Source organism: Oenanthe melanoleuca, linkage group LGE22 (assembly GCF_029582105.1).
Source record: "Oenanthe melanoleuca isolate GR-GAL-2019-014 linkage group LGE22, OMel1.0, whole genome shotgun sequence".
Taxonomy (NCBI): domain Eukaryota; kingdom Metazoa; phylum Chordata; class Aves; order Passeriformes; family Muscicapidae; genus Oenanthe; species Oenanthe melanoleuca.
In genome coordinates, this window is record NC_079363.1 from 1,726,974 (window position 1) to 1,743,276 (window position 16,303).

The following is a 16,303-nucleotide window of genomic DNA, read 5'->3' on the forward strand; positions in this document are numbered from 1 at the left end:
AGGGCCACCTCACTGCCCATCCTGTGTCCATCTCATGTCCATCCCCATCCCAGTGCCCACCCTGTGTCCATGCCCATCCTGTGCCCATCCCAGTGCCCTCCCTGTGTCCATCCCCTCCCAGTGCCCATTCTGTGCCCATTCTATGTCCATACCAGTTCCCACTGTGCCCATCCCAGTGCCCTGCCTGTGCCCATCCCCATCCTGTGCCCACCCTATCCTCACCCTGTGTCCATCCCAGCTCCCTCCCCGTGCCCATCCCAGTTCCCATCCTGTGTCCATCCCCTCCCAGTGCCCACTCTATGGCCACCTCACCCTGTGCCCATCCCAGTGCCCTCCCTGTGCCCATCCCAGTGCCCTGCCTGTGCCCATCCCAGTGCCCTGCATGTGCCCATCCCAGTGCCCTGCCTGTGCCCATCCCAGTGCCCACCCCGTGCCCACCCCAGCTCTCTCCCTGTGCCCATCCTGTGCCCATCCCAGCTCCCATCCCGTGCCCACCCCAGCTCTCTCCCTGTGCCCATCCCAGCTCCCACCCCATACCCATCCCAGTTCCCACCCGGTGCCCACCCCAGCTCTCTCCCCGTGCCCATCCTGTGCCCATCCCAGCTCCCACCCCGTGCCCACCCCAGCTCTCTCCCTGTGCCCATCCCAGCTCCCACCCCGTGCCCATCCCAGCTCTCTCCCCGTGCCCATCCCAGTGCCCTCCCCGTGCCTATCCTGTGCCCATCCCAGCTCCCATCCCGTGCCCATCCCAGCTCCCTCCCTTATCCCATGCCCACCCCCTGCCCATCCCAGCTCCCACCCCGTGCCCACCCCAGCTCCCTCCCTTATCCCATGCCCACCTCGTGCCCATCCCAGCTCCCATCCCGTGCCCATCCCAGCTCTCTCCCCGTGCCCATCCCAGCTCCCTCCCTTATCCCATGCCCACCCCGTGCCCATCCCAGCTCTCTCCCCGTGCCCATCCCAGCTCCCACCCCCTGCCCATCCCAGCTCCCTTCCCGTGCCCACCCCACCCTCCCCCCTCACCCGCATCCCTGCTCGCAGGTGACGGGCCGTTTGGGGTTGTGCTCGCAGTCGCTCAGGTGCGCCGTCAGGTTGTCGAGGCGCACCACGGCGGTGCAGCCGAACACGGCGTTGTCGCAGCTGATCTGCAGCTTGGACAGCATGTTGCGCATGATGCGCGGCACCGGCCGCAGGTGCGCCACCGTCACCACGCTGCGGTCCACGGGGCACGTCTGCTGCTGCGAGAACCACTGCGTGATGCACGCGTTGCAGAAGGCGTGCTCGCAGTGCGGCGCCTGCGGGGAACGGCGGCGTCAGTGCTGGGGCTGCAGCACTGAGCACAGGATCGTTTATGGGATCAGTTATGGGATCGCTGGGGCTGGGGCTGGGGCTGCAGCACTGAGCACAGGGTTGGTGATGGAGGGGCTGGGGGCTGCAGCACTGAGCACAGGGTTGGTCATGGAGGGGCTGGGGCTGCAGCACTGAGCACAGGGTTGGTCATGGAGGGGCTGGGGGCTGCAGCACTGAGCACAGGGCTGGTGATGGAGGGGCTGGGGCTGGGGCTGCAGCACTGAGCACAGGGTTGGTGATGGAGGGGCTGGGGCTGGAGCTGCAGCACTGAGCACAGGGCTGGTGATGGAATCATTCATGGGATCGTTGGGGCTGGGGGCTGCAGCACTGAGCACAGGGCTGGTGATGGAATCATTCATGGGATCGCTGGGGCTGGGGGCTGCAGCACTGAGCACAGGGTTGGCCGTGGAGGGGCTGGGGCTGGAGCACTGAGCACAGGGTTGGTGATGGAGGGGCTGGGGCTGGAGCACTGAGCACAGGATTGGTGATGGAGGGGCTGGGGCTGGAGCACTGAGCACAGGGTTGGTCATGGAGGGGCTGGGGAATTGGAGCACTGAGCACAGGGTTGGTGATGGAGGGGCTGGGGGCTGCAGCACTGAGCACAGGGCTGGTGATGGAGGGGCTGGGGCTGCAGCACTGAGCACAGGGTTGGTCATGGGACCAGTCATGGAATCACTGGGGCTGGGGGCTGCAGCACTGAGCACAGGGTTGGTGATGGAGGGGCTGGGGAACTGGAGCACTGAGCACAGGATTGGTCGTGGAACCAGTCATGGAATCACTGGGTTTGGGGAAAAGTGACTGGAGCACTGAGCACAGGATTGGTCACAGAGGGGCTGGGGACTGGAGCACTGAGCACAGGATCGTTTATGGGATCAGTTACGGGATCACTGGGTTTGGGGAAAAGTGACTGGAGCACCGAGTACAGGATTGGCCATGGAATCACTCATGGGATCGCTGGGGCTGGGGACTGGAGTATTGAGTACAGGATTGGCCATGGAGGGGCTGGGGAACTGACTGGAGCATTGAGTCCAGGATTGCTCATGGGATCAGTCCTGGGATCACTGGGGTTGGGGAAAATGACGAGCATTGAGTCCAGGATTGCTCATGGGATCAGTCATGGAGGGGCTGGGGCACTGATTGGAGCATTGAGCCCAGGATCAGCCATGGGATCACTGGGTTTGGGGAAAAGTGACTGGAGCATTGAGTCCAGGATTGCTCATGGAAGGGCTGGGATTGGGGAAAGTGACTGGATCATCCAGGATCAGTTATAGGATCAGTCATGGGATCACTGAAACTGGGGAAATCCTTCTGGGTCATTGAGTCCAGGATCGGTCATGTGATCAGTAATAGCATTGCTGAGTTTGGGGAAATCCTTCTGGGTCATTGAGCCCAGGATCAGTTATGGGATCAGCCATAGGATCACTGAAATTGGGGAAACTGACTGGATAATTGAGTCCAGGATCAGTCATGGGATCGCTGGGTTTGGGGAAATCTGCCTGGGTCACTGAGTCCAGGACTGCTCATGGGATCAGTCATGGCATCGCTGACATTGGGGAAAACTGACTGGATAATTGAGCCCAGGGTGTGAGTGATCCCCAGCAGAGAGCTGAGGGTCACCTGTGCTCATCCACTCATGGCAACACTCTTGGGATCACTCATGGCAGAATTCATGGAATCATTCATAGGATCACTCATGGAATTGTCCATGGAATCATTCACAGGATCACAGAATTTGGGGAAATCTGGATCATCGAGTCCAAGCCGTGACTGATGTCCAGGGGTGCTCAAATGTTCCCAGGGGTGCCCAGGTGTCCCCAGGTGTGCCCAGGTGTGCCCAGGTGTCCCCAGGTGTGCTGTACCTGCACGGGCTCCTCCAGCACGCCGCTGCAGATGGGGCAGATCAGGTCCTCGTCCACGTCCCCCTGGAACCGAGCCACATCATACCCCATCGCTGTCACCTGTCACCGGCGCCACAGCCCTGCGGGCGGAGACGGGGGTGGGAACAGCCCAAAACATCATCCCAAAACACCTCAAAACACCCTGAAACAGCCCTAAACATCAGCCTGAAACAGCCCGAAACAGCCCGAAACAGCCTGAAACAGCCCGAAACAGCCTGAAACATCCTGAAACACCCCAAAACACCCTGAAACACCCCGAAACACCCTGAAACAGCCTGAAACAGCCTGAAACGCCCTGAAACACCCTGAAACAGAAACATCCCAAAACATCCCAAAACATTCTGAAACATCCGGCAACATCCCAAAACAACCCGGGAATGTGGGACCAGAAACATCCCAAAACATCCTAGAAATGTGGGACTGGAAACATCCTAAAACATCCCAAAACCACCTGGGAATGTGGGACCAGAAACATCCCAGAACATCCTGAAACATCCCAGGAATGTGGGACTGGAAACATCCCAAAACATCCCAAAACCACCTGGGAATGTGGGACTGGAAACATCCCAGGAATGTGGGACCAGAAACATCCCAAAACATCCTGAAACATCCCGGGAATGTGGGACCAGAAAAACCCTGAAACATCCCAGGAATGCCAAGGTCAGGGAAATCCCGGGAATGTGGGACTGGAAACATCCCAAAACATCTTGGGAATTCTGGGCCTGGGCATATCTCAAACATGCCGGGAATGTGGGACCAGAAACCTCCAGAAACCTCCTGAAACATCCCAAAACAACTCAGGAATCTGGGACTGGAAACATCCCAAGAATGTGGGACCAGAAAAATCCCAAAACATCCTGAAAAATCCCAGGAATGTGGGACTGGAAACATCCCATGAATGTGGGACCAGAAAAATCCCAAAAAATCCTGGGAATGCTGGCACTGGACACATCCCAAAACATCCTGGGAATGCTGGGATGGGGCAGATCCCGACCTTCTGTTTCCCAAATCCCCCCACACCAGGTGAGGTCCCTCTGGGATGTTCCTGCTGCTGCTCGAGCACCTGACTGCCAACCCCAGGGGTGGATTTGGGGTTTGGGGTGGTTTTTGGGGTGGTTTTTTGGGGTGGTTTTTTGGGGTTTTTGGGGTGGGTTTTTTGGGGTTTTTGGGGTGGTTTTTTGGGGTGGTTGGAAATGGAAACGTTCCAAGCCTGGCATTCCCAGGCAATCCCCTCCTGCAGCTCCTTGCCCTCTCTCAGCCGTTGCTGCTCCCTGCGGTGACATCAAAGGCGGTGACAAAGTGACAAAGTGACAAAGTGACAACGGGCCGGGTAAGGGAGTCCCCACCCCAAATCCCCAGGGAGGGGCAGGAGGGGGAGGGGAGCACACCTGGACATGGCTTGGGAGATGTGAGGGGAGCTGGGAATTCCAGCTGTGCCCACCCCTGGGAATCCAGCTGTGCCCACCCCCGGGAATTCCAGCTGTGCCCACATCAGGGATTCCAGCTGTGACCACCCCCGGGGAATCCAGCTGTGCCCACATCAGGGATTCCAGCTGTGCCCACCCCCTGGGATTCCAGCTGTGACCACCCCTGGGAATTCCAGCTGTGCCCACCCCTGGGAATTCCAGCTGTGACCACCCCCGGGAATTCCAGCTGTGCCCACATCAGGAGCAGGCTCAGGAGGGCAGGTGAGGCCTGGCCCTGCTGCTGTTCTGCAGCCAGATGTGAACTCCCAAACACATCCAGCTGTGCTCCCCACATCCAGCTGTGGCCCAGCCCAGGACAGATGTGGGGACTTTGTCCCCCTGGAGCAGCTCCAGCTCCTTCCTGCCCCGAACCCACCCGGGAAAATCAGAGCTCTGATAACAGCAACGGCTGCGGGGCGGGGCCTGGCACGGCCCCAGATCCTCCCAAATCCTCCCCAAATCCTCCCCAATGGCCCCAAATCCTCCCCAAATCCCCCCAACGGCCCCAAATCCTCCACAAATCCCCCCCAATAGCCCCAAATCCTCCCCAAATCCTCCCCCAATGGCCCCAAATCCTCCCCAAATCCCCCCAACTGCCCCAAATCCTCCCCAAATCCCCCCCAATGGCCCCAAATCCTCCCCAAATCCCCCCAACTGCCCCAAATCCTCCCCAAATCCCCCCCCAATGGCCCCAAATCCTCCCCAAATCCTCCCAACGGCCCCAAATCCTCCCCAAATCCCCCCCAATGGCCCCAAATCCTCCTCAAATCCTCCCAACGGCCCCAAATCCTCCCCAAATCCTCCACAAATCCCCCCCCAACGGCCCCAAATCCCCCCAAATCCCCCCCCAATGGCCCCAAATCCTCCCCAAATCCCCCCAACTGCCCCAAATCCTCCACAAATCCCCCCCAATAGCCCCAAATCCTCCACAAATCCCCCCCCAACTGCCCCAAATCCTCCTCAAATCCTCCCAACGGCCCCAAATCCTCCCCAAATCCCCCCCAGTGGCCCCAAATCCTCCACAAATCCCCCCCCAATGGCCCCAAATCCTCCCCAAAGACCCCAAATTCCCCCCAAATCCTCCACAAATCCCTCCCCAATGGCCCCAAATCCCCCCAAATCCTCCCCAAGTCCCCCCAGTGACCCCCAAATCCTCCCCAGATCCCCCCCCAGCCCCTCCCAAGGGGATCAGAGCAGCTGGGAAGGAATCTCAGAGCTCTGGGCTCAGCCAGGATTCTCCCCAAATTCCTTTGAGATTATCCTCAAATTCCTTGGGATTCTGCCCCAAATTCCCCAGAAATTCTCCCAAAATTCCTCAGGGTTCTCCACAAACTTCTTTGGCTTCTCCCCAAATTCCCTGGAATTCTCCACAAATTCCCTTTGATCCTCCTTGGGATTCTCCCCAAATTCTCCAGAATTATCCTCAAATTCCTTTTGATTCTCCCCAAATTCCTTTGGATTCTCCTCAAATTCCTTTGGATTCTCCCCTTGGGATTCTCCCCCAAATTCCTTTGGATTCTCCTCAAGTTCTACAAAATTTTCCCCGAATTCTTTTGGATTCTCCCCAAATTCCTTGGGATTCTCCCAATTTTCCTCAGGATCTTCCCCAAATTCCTTTGGATTCTCCCCAAATTCTTTGGAATTATCCTCAAATTCCTTTTAATTCTCCCCTTGGGATTCTCCCCCAAATTCCTTTGGGATCCTCCCCAAATTCTTTTGGATTCTCCTCAAATTCTTCACAATTCCCCCCAAATCCTTTGGGATTCTCCCCCAAATTCCTTTGGGATTCTCCTCAAATTTCTTGGGATTCTCCCTAAAATTTCTTTGGATTCCTTTCTTGAAGTTCCCAGCTCTTCACAGATTTCCCTGAGAATTTTTGGGAATTCCTGGCAAATTTTGGGAACTCCCAGCTCTCTCCATATAAAATTCAGGACACACAAACCAAGCAGAACCAGAAATTCCAACCAAACCTCCAGAATTCCAGGAATTCACCATCCCCCCACATGGAAACCCCAAAAAAAAAATCCTGGAAAAAAAGCAGGATTGGAGAAATTCCCATGGAAAAATAAAAAAAATAAAAATTCCTGGATTTACCTCCTGCAGCAGAATTCCTCCTGGAATGACACAGGGCTGGGGTGAGGCCACTCTGAGCAGGGAATTCCTCCCAAAGTCCCATTTTTCCCTCTCCTCTCCCACAGTGAGGTCCTGGAGGATGGATCTGATCCCAGAAAAGAGAAAAAAATGGGAAAATGAGGGTGGGGAGGAGGGAAAAGAGCTGGGATTTCCTGGAAGAGGTTCCAAAGGAACAGAATTCCCAGCTGTGGGGAGAAATTCCTGCCCTGGGGTTTTTTGGGGAATTTTGGGAATGAAAGAACCCCCAAACTGTCTGGGATAGCATCAGGATGGGGATCCACCCTTGGAGATTTGGGAATTCCAGCCCCATTCCCAGTGGGATCAACACTCAAAAATTTGGGAATTCCAGCCCCATTTCCAGTGGGATCCAGGGATCCACACTCAGAAATTTGGGAATTCCAGCTCAGTGGGATCACAGAGATCCAACTTCAGAGATTTGGGAATTCCAGCCCCATTCCCAGTGGGATCAACACTCAAAAATTTGGGAATTCCAGCCCAGTGAGATCACAGGGATCCACATTTTGGGAATTTGGGAATTCCAAAGGGATCCAAGTTCACAGATTTGGGAATTCCAGCCCCATTTCCAGTGAGATCCAGGGACCCACACTCAGAAATTTGGGAATTCCAGGGGGATCCACACTTGGATCTTTGGAATCTCCAGTCCCAATCCCAGAGGGATCAAAAGGATCCAGGCTGAAAAATTTGGGAATTCCAGCCCCATTTCCAGTGGGATCCAGGCTCAAAAATTTGGGAATTCCAGCCCAGTGGGATCACAGAGATCCAACTTCAGAGATTTGGGAATTCCAGCCTCATTTCCACAGGATCAGAGGGATCCAGGCTCAAAAATTTGGGAATTCCAACCCCATTCCCAGTGGGATTCACACTCAGAAATTTGGGAATTCCAGCCCAGTGGGATCACAGGGATTTACACTCAGAAATTTGGGAATTCCCAGCCCCTGACCAAGTTCAGAGATTTGGGAATTCCAGCCCCATTTCCACCGGGATCCAAAATTTGGGCTCAAAAATTTGGGAATTCCAGCCCCAATCCCAGTGGGATCAGAGGGATCCACAGAGCTCATCCCAGCTCTTCCATCCTGCTAAAAATTCCTGAAAATTTTCCCAGAATTTCTCCCTTTGGAGAGAAATTCTCTCCAGATCCAAGATTTTCCCCCCAGAATCCAGAATGGGGGAAATTATTTTGGGTTGGGAAAAACCAGCCCAGGGATTTGGAAAATTGGGAATTCTGAGAATTCCAGAATTTCCCTGATAATTTATGGCTTGAAATTCCATTAAAAAAAAAGGTGGAAAATGAGGCTTTAATTCCTGGGCTCCCCAAAAACTCCCACATTCCCCAAATTCCTCTGGATTTTCCCCAAATTCTTATGGATTGTTCCCCAAAATTTTTTTGGGTTATTCCCCAAATTCCTCTGGAATTTCTCCCGAATTATTTCGGATTATTCCCCAAATTCCTCTGGATTTTCCCCCAAATTCTTTCAGAATTTGATCCCTGAATTCCTGCTGATTGTTCCCCAAACTCCTGAATTTTTTTTTTTTTTTTTTTTTGGGGGGGGGGGGGGGGGGGTTTGTTCCCGACATTCCTTTGAGATCGTTCCCCAAATTCCTTCGAATTCTCCCCAAATTTCTCTGGATTGTCCCTGGAATTCTTTGGGATTCTCCAACAAATTCCAACGGAATTTTCCTCAAATTCCTTTAATTCTCCCTTGAATTTCTTGTGATTCTCCTAAAATTCCTCAGAATTTTCCCCAAATTCCTTTAGATTCTCCCCAAATTCCATGGAATTTCCCCCAAATTTTTCGGGATTCTCCCCCAAATTCCACAGAATTCTCCCCAAATTTCTTGGGATCCTCCCCAAATTCCTCCGAATTTTCCTCAAATTCTTTTTAATTCTCCCCAAATTTCTCGGAATTTTTGCCAAATTCCTTTTGATTCCCCCCAAATTTTTTGTGATTTTCCCCAAATTTCTCGGAATTTTCCCCAAATTCCCTCTCCCCTCATTCCCGGTCCCCGCTCCCGGTTTTCTCTCCCCATCCCCGCCGATGGCGCGGCGGGGTCGCTCCGTTCCGGGACCTCCCACCGGCACCGGCACCGGCACCGGGGCTCTCCCGGTCTCACCCGGCCGCTCTCCGCCGCCCGTCCCGCAGCCCCACGTACCGCGGCGGGCGGGCCCGGCCCGCTCGGGGCTCAGCGGCGGCCGCGGCCTCCTCCCGGTGCCTCCGCCCGGCCCCGCCGCGCCGGAAGTGCCGCACCGGAAGCGCCGCTCTGGCCGCGCGAGCCGGAACTCTGTGGTAAGAGCGGTGGAGGGGGCGTGGCTTATCCGCATAGTCCCGCCCTTCCTGCGTTGCGATTGGTTGCGAACGCTGCGCGTCACCCGCTTTCCTGCGCGCTGATTGGCTGCGCTCGGTGACTTCCGGGAGCGCCCGCGGCGGCGGCGGCGCCGTGCCCGGTGAGCGCGCGGCGGGAGGGGCGAGCGCCCCCTGGTGGCGGGACGGGAGGGAGGGTCCCGCTCCCGGTCCCGCTCCCGGTCCAGCTCCCGGTCCCGCTCCCGGTTCTGCTCCCGTTCCCGGTTCTGCTCCCGTTCCCGGTCCTGGTTCTGCTCCCGGTCCCGGTGGCCCCGGAGTGCCGTTCGTGGGTAGTCCCGTCCCCGCGGTCCCGTCCCCGCTGTCCCGGTCCGCAGCAGGGATGCTCCCGGTGTCGCTTCCCCGCGCTCCTGCCTTCGCGTTGCGGTCCCCGGTGTCTCGGTGTCCGGTGCTGTCCCGTTCTCGGTGTCCCCGTGGATGTCCCCAAGGGCCACCCCCGGTGTCACCCCGTGTCCTCATTCCCGGTGTCCCGTTCCCACATCCCGCCCTGTCCCGTCCCAGAGGTGCCACCCCCGGTGTCCCCCCGCTCCCCAAAGTCCTCCCTGTTCCCGGTGTCCCCCCGGTCCCCTGTGTCGCCTCCCATTCCCATTGTCCCCAGTTCCCGGTGTCCCCTGGTCCCCAGTGCCACCCCAGTGTCCATTGCCCCCCCATTCCCGGTGTCCCCTGGTCCCCAATATCCCCCCCATTGTCCCCATTGTCCCCAAGTCTCACTGTCCCTTGCTCGTGTCCCCCATCCCCAATGTCTCCAGTGTCCCCACGGGTGACATTCCATATCCCTGCTGTCCCCAGGGGTGCCATTTGCTGTCCCCATGGGTGGCGTTTGCCATCCCCAATGTCCCCATGGGGTTCCATTTTGCTGTCCCCGATGACCCCATAAGTGACACTTGTCATCCCCAATGTCCCCACGGTGCCATTTGCCATCCCCAATGTCCCTGTGAGGGCCATTTGCCATCCCCACGGTGCCATTCCTGTCCCCAATGTCCCCACGGTGCCATTCCTGTCCCCATGTCCCTGTGAGTGCCATTCCTGTCCCCCATGTCCCCACGGTGCCATTCCTGTCCCCAATGTCCCCACGGTGCCATTCCTGTCCCCATGTCCCTGTGAGTGCCATTCCTGTCCCCAATGTCCCCACGGTGCCATTCCTGTCCCCAATGTCCCCACTGGTGCCATTCCTGTCCCCAATGTCCCCACGGTGCCATTCCTGTCCCCATGTCCCCACGGTGCCATTCCTGTCCCCAATGTCCCTGTGAGTGCCATTCCTGTCCCCCATGTCCCCACGGTGCCATTCCTGTCCCCATGTCCCTGTGAGTGCCATTCCTGTCCCCAATGTCCCCACGGGTTCTATTCCTGTCCCCAATGTCCCTGTGAGTGCCATTCCTGTCCCCATGTCCCCACGGTGCCATTCCTGTCCCCAATGTCCCCACGGTGCCATTCCTGTCCCCATGTCCCCACGGTGCCATTCCTGTCCCCATGTCCCCACTGGTGCCATTCCTGTCCCCAATGTCCCCACGGTGCCATTCCTGTCCCCATGTCCCCACGGTGCCATTCCTGTCCCCATGTCCCTGTGAGTGCCATTCCTGTCCCCATGTCCCCACGGGTTCTATTCCTGTCCCCATGTCCCCACGGTGCCATTCCTGTCCCCATGTCCCCACGGTGCCATTTCTGTCCCCATGTCCCCACGGTGCCATTCCTGTCCCCATGTCCCCACGGTGCCATTTCTGTCCCCATGTCCCCACGGTGCCATTCCTGTCCCCAGTGTCCCCACGGTGCCATTCCTGTCCCCAATGTCCCCACGGTGCCATTCCTGTCCCCATGTCCCCACGGTGCCATTCCTGTCCCCAATGTCCCCACGGGTTCTATTCCTGTCCCCAATGTCCCTGTGAGTGCCATTCCTGTCCCCAATGTCCCCACGGTGCCATTCCTGTCCCCAATGTCCCCACGGGTTCTATTCCTGTCCCCAGTGTCCCCACGGTGCCATTCCTGTCCCCATGTCCCCACAGTGCCATTCCTGTCCCCATGTCCCTGTGAGTGCCATTCCTGTCCCCAATGTCCCCACGGTGCCATTCCTGTCCCCATGTCCCCACTGGTTCTATTCCTGTCCCCATGTCCCCACGGTGCCATTCCTGTCCCCAATGTCCCCACGGTGCCATTCCTGTCCCCATGTCCCCACGGGTTCTATTCCTGTCCCCATGTCCCCACGGTGCCATTCCTGTCCCCATGTCCCTGTGAGTGTCATTCCTGTCCCCATGTCCCCACGGTGCCATTCCTGTCCCCATGTCCCCACGGGTTCTATTCCTGTCCCCCATGTCCCCACGGTGCCATTCCTGTCCCCATGTCCCCACGGTGCCATTCCTGTCCCCATGTCCCTGTGAGTGCCATTCCTGTCCCCAATGTCCCCACGGTGCCATTCCTGTCCCCATGTCCCCGCTGCCGTGTCCCCCCAGCCCGTGCCACCATGAGCTCCGAGACGCTGGTCAAGGACGTCAAACCGGGGCTCAAGAACCTCAACCTCATCTTCATCGTGCTGGAGACCGGTGGGTGCCACCCTCGGTGTCCCCTGGGTGTCCCCTGGGCGTCCCCCTGAGCCCAGTGTCCCCGGTGTCCCCAGGGCGGGTGACCAAGACCAAGGACGGGCACGAGGTGCGCACCTGCAAGGTGGCCGACAAGACCGGGAGCATCAACATCTCGGTGTGGGACGATGTGGGGAACCTGATCCAGCCCGGGGACATCATCCGCCTCACCAAGGGGTATGGGGACACCTGGGGACATGGGGGGACATGGGGACACACCTGGGGACACACCTGGGGACACACCTAGGGACACCTGGGGACATCATCCGCCTCACCAAGGGGTATGGGGACATGGGGACATGGGGGGACATGGGGACACACCTGGGGACCTGGGGACATCATCCGCCTCACCAAGGGGTATGGGGACATGGGGACAGCTGGGGACACCTGGGGACACACCTGGGGACATGGGGACATCATCCGCCTCACCAAGGGGTATGGGGACACCTGGGGACAGGGGGACACACCTGGGGACACCTGGGGACATCATCCACCTCACCAAGGGGTATGGGGACATGGGGACAGCTGGGGATGGGGACACACCTGGGGACATGGGGACACACCGAGGGACACCTGGGGACATCATCCGCCTCACCAAGGGGTATGGGGACACCTGGGGACATGGGGACACACCTGGGGACACCTGGGGACATCATCCGCCTCACCAAGGGGTATGGGGACATGGGGGGGACACACCTGGGGACAGCTGGGGACACACCTGGGGACACACCTGGGGACATGGGGACACACCTGGGGACATTGGGGACACACCTGGGGACACCTGGGGACATCATCCGCCTCACCAAGGGGTATGGGGACATGGGGACACACCTGGGGACACCTGGGGACACCTGGAGACATCATCCGCCTCACCAAGGGGTATGGGGACACCTGGGGACAGGGGGACACGGGGACAGCTGGGGACAGCTGGGGACACACGGGGACACAGGGACAGCTGGGGACATGGGGACATGGGTACACACCTGGGGACACACCTGGGGACATCATCCGCCTCACCAAGGGGTATGGGGACATGGGGACACACCTGGGGACATGGGGACATCATCTGCCTCACCGAGGGGTACCTGGAGACATGGGGACACCTGGGGACATGGAGACACAGCTGGGGACATGGGGACATCATCCGCCTCACCAAGGGGTATGGGGACATGGGGGGACATGGGGACACACCTGGGGACACACCTGGGGACTTGGGGACATCATCTGACTCACCAAGGGGTACCTGGGGACATAGGGACACCTGGGGACAGCTGGGGACACACCTGGGGACAGCTGGGGACATGGAGACACAGCTGGGGACATGGGGACAGAGGGTTTATGGGGTGCTGGGGGAGGTTTGTGGGGTCAGGGAGTTTTGTGGTGTCTGAGGAATTTATGGGATCCGGGGGGATTTTTGGGATCTGGTGACATTTGGGGACACTTGGTGACACTTGGGACCCCGTGCCGTTCCAGCTACGCCTCGGTGTTCAAGGGCTGCCTGACCCTCTACACCGGCCGGGGGGGAGACCTGCAGAAAATCGGAGAGTGAGGAGGGGGCTGGGGCTGGGGGTGGGATCTGTGGGGTCTGGGGGGCCTGGGGGGTCTGGGGGTGGGATTTGGGATTTCTGGGGTCTGGGGGCTGGGGGTGGGATTTGGGGTTTATGGGGTCTGAGGGGTTTGGGGTCTGGGGGTTTGAGATTTGGGGCGTTTGGGATTTGTGGGGTTTGACGGGTTTGGGGTCTGGGGGGTTTGGGGGGTTTGGGGTCTGAGGGGTGGGATTTGAGATTTGTGGGGTCTGAGGGGTTTGGGGACTGGGGGTTTGGGATTTGGGGGGCTTGGGGAGTTTGGGATTTGTGGGGTTTGAGGGGTTTATGGGGTCTTGGGGAATTTGTGGGGTTGGGGGGCCCAGAGAGGATTTATGGGACCCAGGAAGGTTTATGGGGTCCAAGAGTGTTTTTTAGGGTCCAAGGGTGTTTTTTGGGGTCCAAGGGTGTTTTTTGGGATCCAAGGGTGTTATTTGGGATCCAAGGGTGTTCTTTGGGGTCCAGGGGGTTTTTGGGGCCCAGCAGACCCCGTCCCCACTGCCCTGCAGGTTCTGCATGGTCTATTCCGAGGTGCCCAATTTCAGCGAGCCCAACCCCGAGTACGCGGCACAGCAGGCGCAGGGCAAGGGGGTCAGTCCCAAAACCACCCCAAATCACCCCAAATCCCCCCAAATCACCCCAAAATCACCCAAAATCACCCAAAACCACCCCAAATTCACCCAAAATCACCCCAGATTTACACAAAATCACCCAAAATCACCCCTAATTCACCCAAAATCACCCCAGATTTACAGAAAATCACCCAAAATCACCCCAGATTTACACAAAATCACCCAAAATCACCCCAAATTCACCCCAAATCACCCAAAATCACCCAAAATCACCCATAATCACCCCAAGTTCACCCAAAATCAACCCAAAATCACCCAAAATCACCCATAATCACCCCAAATTCACCCAAAATCACCCATAATCACCCCAAAATCACCCCAAATTTACACAAAATCACCCAAAATCACCCAAATTCACCCAAAATCACCCCAGATTTACACAAAATCACCCAAAATCACCCACAATCTCCCAACTTCACCCAAAATCACCCCAAAATCACCCAAAATCACCCATAATCACCCCAAATTCACCCATAATCACCCCAAATTCACCCAAAATCACCCCAAAATCACCCCAGATTTACTCAAAATCAATCAAAATCACCCCAAATTTACACAAAATCACCCAAAATCACCCCAGATTTACCCAAAATCACTCCCAAAGCCCCCACAGATTTTCTTCATATACCTCCAAAATTTCCCCTAAAAATCCCCTAAATTCTCCTGAATTTCCCCAAATCCTCCTAAATTTCCCCAAACGCTCTAAATTCCCCCAAACTCTCCCAAATCTTCCTCTAATTCCCAAAAATTTCCCCTAAAACCCCCCAGATTTACCCCAAATTTCCCCCAAATCCTCCCAAATTTCCCCAAATCCCCCCAAACCCCCCCAAATTTGCCCCATATAACCCCAGAATTTCCCCCAAACCCCCCGAAATTTCCCCCAAATTTCCCCGAAACCCCCCAAAATCCCCCCAAATCCTCCAAACCCCTGCAAATTTACCCCATATAACCCCAAATTTCTTCCCAAACCCCCCCCAAATCCCCCGAAATTTCCCCCAAATTTCCCTGAAACCCCCCAAAATCCCCCCAATTTTCCCCCAAATCCTCCCAAATTCCTCCAAACCCCCCCAAATTTGCCCCATATAACCCCAGAATTTCCCCCAAACCCCCCGAAATTTCCCGAAATTTCCCTGAAACCCTCTGGAATCCCCCCAAATCCCCCCAAATCCCCCCCAGTCCCTCTCTCTGACCCCCGGTTTCCCCCCCCAGGCCCCGCCCGACAGCGCCGCCCCTGCAGCGGCCCCGCCCCCCCCGGGCCCCCCCGCCGCCCCCCCAGGTGGGTACCGCGCCCCTCCCCCCCTTTCACCCACCCTGGGGGTCCCCACACCCCCCCTGACCCCCCCCCCCCCCCCCCGTGTCCCCGCAGCCCCCGAGAGCCAGAACGGCACCGGGCCGGGCCCGGGGGGCCCCCCCGCGCACCCCCCGAGCGGCCGCAGCACCCGCAGCCAGCCCGGGCCCGTCAGCAACGGCAAAGAGACCCGCAGGAGCGGCAAGAGATAGCGGGGACCCCCGGGAACTACCGGGAACCGCCGGGAGAGCCCCGGGAACCACCGGGAACCACCGGGAGACCCCTGGGAACCACCGGGACCCCCCGGGAACCACCGGGAACCCCCCCGGGAACCATCGGGAACCCCCCCGGGAACCACCGGGAGAGCCCCGGGAACCGCCGGGAACCCCCCCGGGAACCACCGGGACCCCCCAGGAACCACCGGGACCCCCCCGGGAACCATCAGAACCCCCCCGGGAACCACCGGGAACCCCCCCGGGAACCGCCGGGAGAGCCCCGGGAACCACCGGGAGACCCCCAGGAAACACCGGGAACCCCCCCGGGAACCATCGGGGAACCCCCCCGGGAACCACCGGGACCCCCCGGGAACCACCGGGAGACCCCCGGGAACCACCGGGAGAGCCCCGGGAGACCCGGGAAACCCCCAGACACTCCCGGGACTCCCCCCCCCGAACACCCCCGGGACCCCCCCGGGAACCCTCCGAATCCCTGGACCCTCCCGGAGCCCCCCCGGAGACGCCTGGAATCCCCCCGGGAACCCCTTTGGGAGCCCCCCGGAATGCCTCGAGAAACCCCCCAGAACAGCACCAAACACCCCCGAACCCCGGGAACCCACCGGGACCCCCCGGGAACCCCCCGGAACTCCCTGGAGCCTTCTGGACTCCCCCGGGAACACCTCCGGGAGACCCCCGGAGCACCCCCGGACCCCCCTGGAACACTCCGATCCCCCAGGAGCCCCCCGGAACTGCCCGGAGCCCCCCGAAACCCCCCGGACCTTCCCAAAAC

General features: G+C 58.4%; 2 protein-coding genes across 4 annotated transcripts in view; one reads left to right on the forward strand and one right to left on the reverse strand.

Annotated features, from left to right (window-relative positions):
* RNF41 (ring finger protein 41) overlaps positions 1–9,127 on the reverse strand; it is a 9,338-nt gene extending 211 nt beyond the window's left edge. Inside the window, exons 1-4 of the mRNA XM_056515150.1 lie at positions 9,020–9,127; positions 6,809–6,932; positions 3,210–3,328; positions 1,028–1,295 (exon numbers count right to left, since the gene is read on the reverse strand). Of these exons, the coding sequence (XP_056371125.1) occupies positions 1,028–1,295; positions 3,210–3,299 (358 nt within the window). The 5' untranslated portion in view covers positions 3,300–3,328; positions 6,809–6,932; positions 9,020–9,127. The remainder of the gene's footprint in view (positions 1–1,027; positions 1,296–3,209; positions 3,329–6,808; positions 6,933–9,019) is intronic.
* A 90-nt stretch (positions 9,128–9,217) lies between these two features.
* Positions 9,218–15,510, forward strand: NABP2 (nucleic acid binding protein 2). 3 transcript variants are annotated; one of them, XM_056515033.1, is made up of 7 exons: positions 9,218–9,311; positions 11,670–11,759; positions 11,834–11,972; positions 13,269–13,340; positions 13,888–13,969; positions 15,220–15,286; positions 15,377–15,510. In XM_056515033.1, the coding sequence occupies exons 2-7, from the start codon at positions 11,681–11,683 to the stop codon at positions 15,508–15,510; spliced, it is 573 nt and encodes a 190-aa protein (XP_056371008.1). In that variant the 5' UTR covers positions 9,218–9,311; positions 11,670–11,680. The 3 variants fall into 3 exon arrangements, with proteins under 3 accessions (XP_056371008.1, XP_056371009.1, XP_056371007.1); XM_056515034.1 differs by lacking the exon at positions 9,218–9,311 and adding an exon at positions 9,333–9,497; XM_056515032.1 differs by lacking the exon at positions 9,218–9,311 and adding an exon at positions 9,335–9,493.
* The last annotated feature ends 793 nt before the right edge of the window (positions 15,511–16,303 follow it).

Bases quoted from the DNA above. Each gene is read 5' to 3' on its own strand.
- NABP2 (XM_056515033.1), top strand. From the start codon at position 11,681: ATGAGCTCCGAGACGCTGGTCAAGGACGTCAAACCGGGGCTCAAGAAC. The intron at 13,341-13,887 runs GTGAGGAGGGGG...ACTGCCCTGCAG, and splicing joins GACCTGCAGAAAATCGGAGA to GTTCTGCATGGTCTATTCCG. The intron at 13,970-15,219 runs GTCAGTCCCAAA...TTCCCCCCCCAG, and splicing joins AGCAGGCGCAGGGCAAGGGG to GCCCCGCCCGACAGCGCCGC.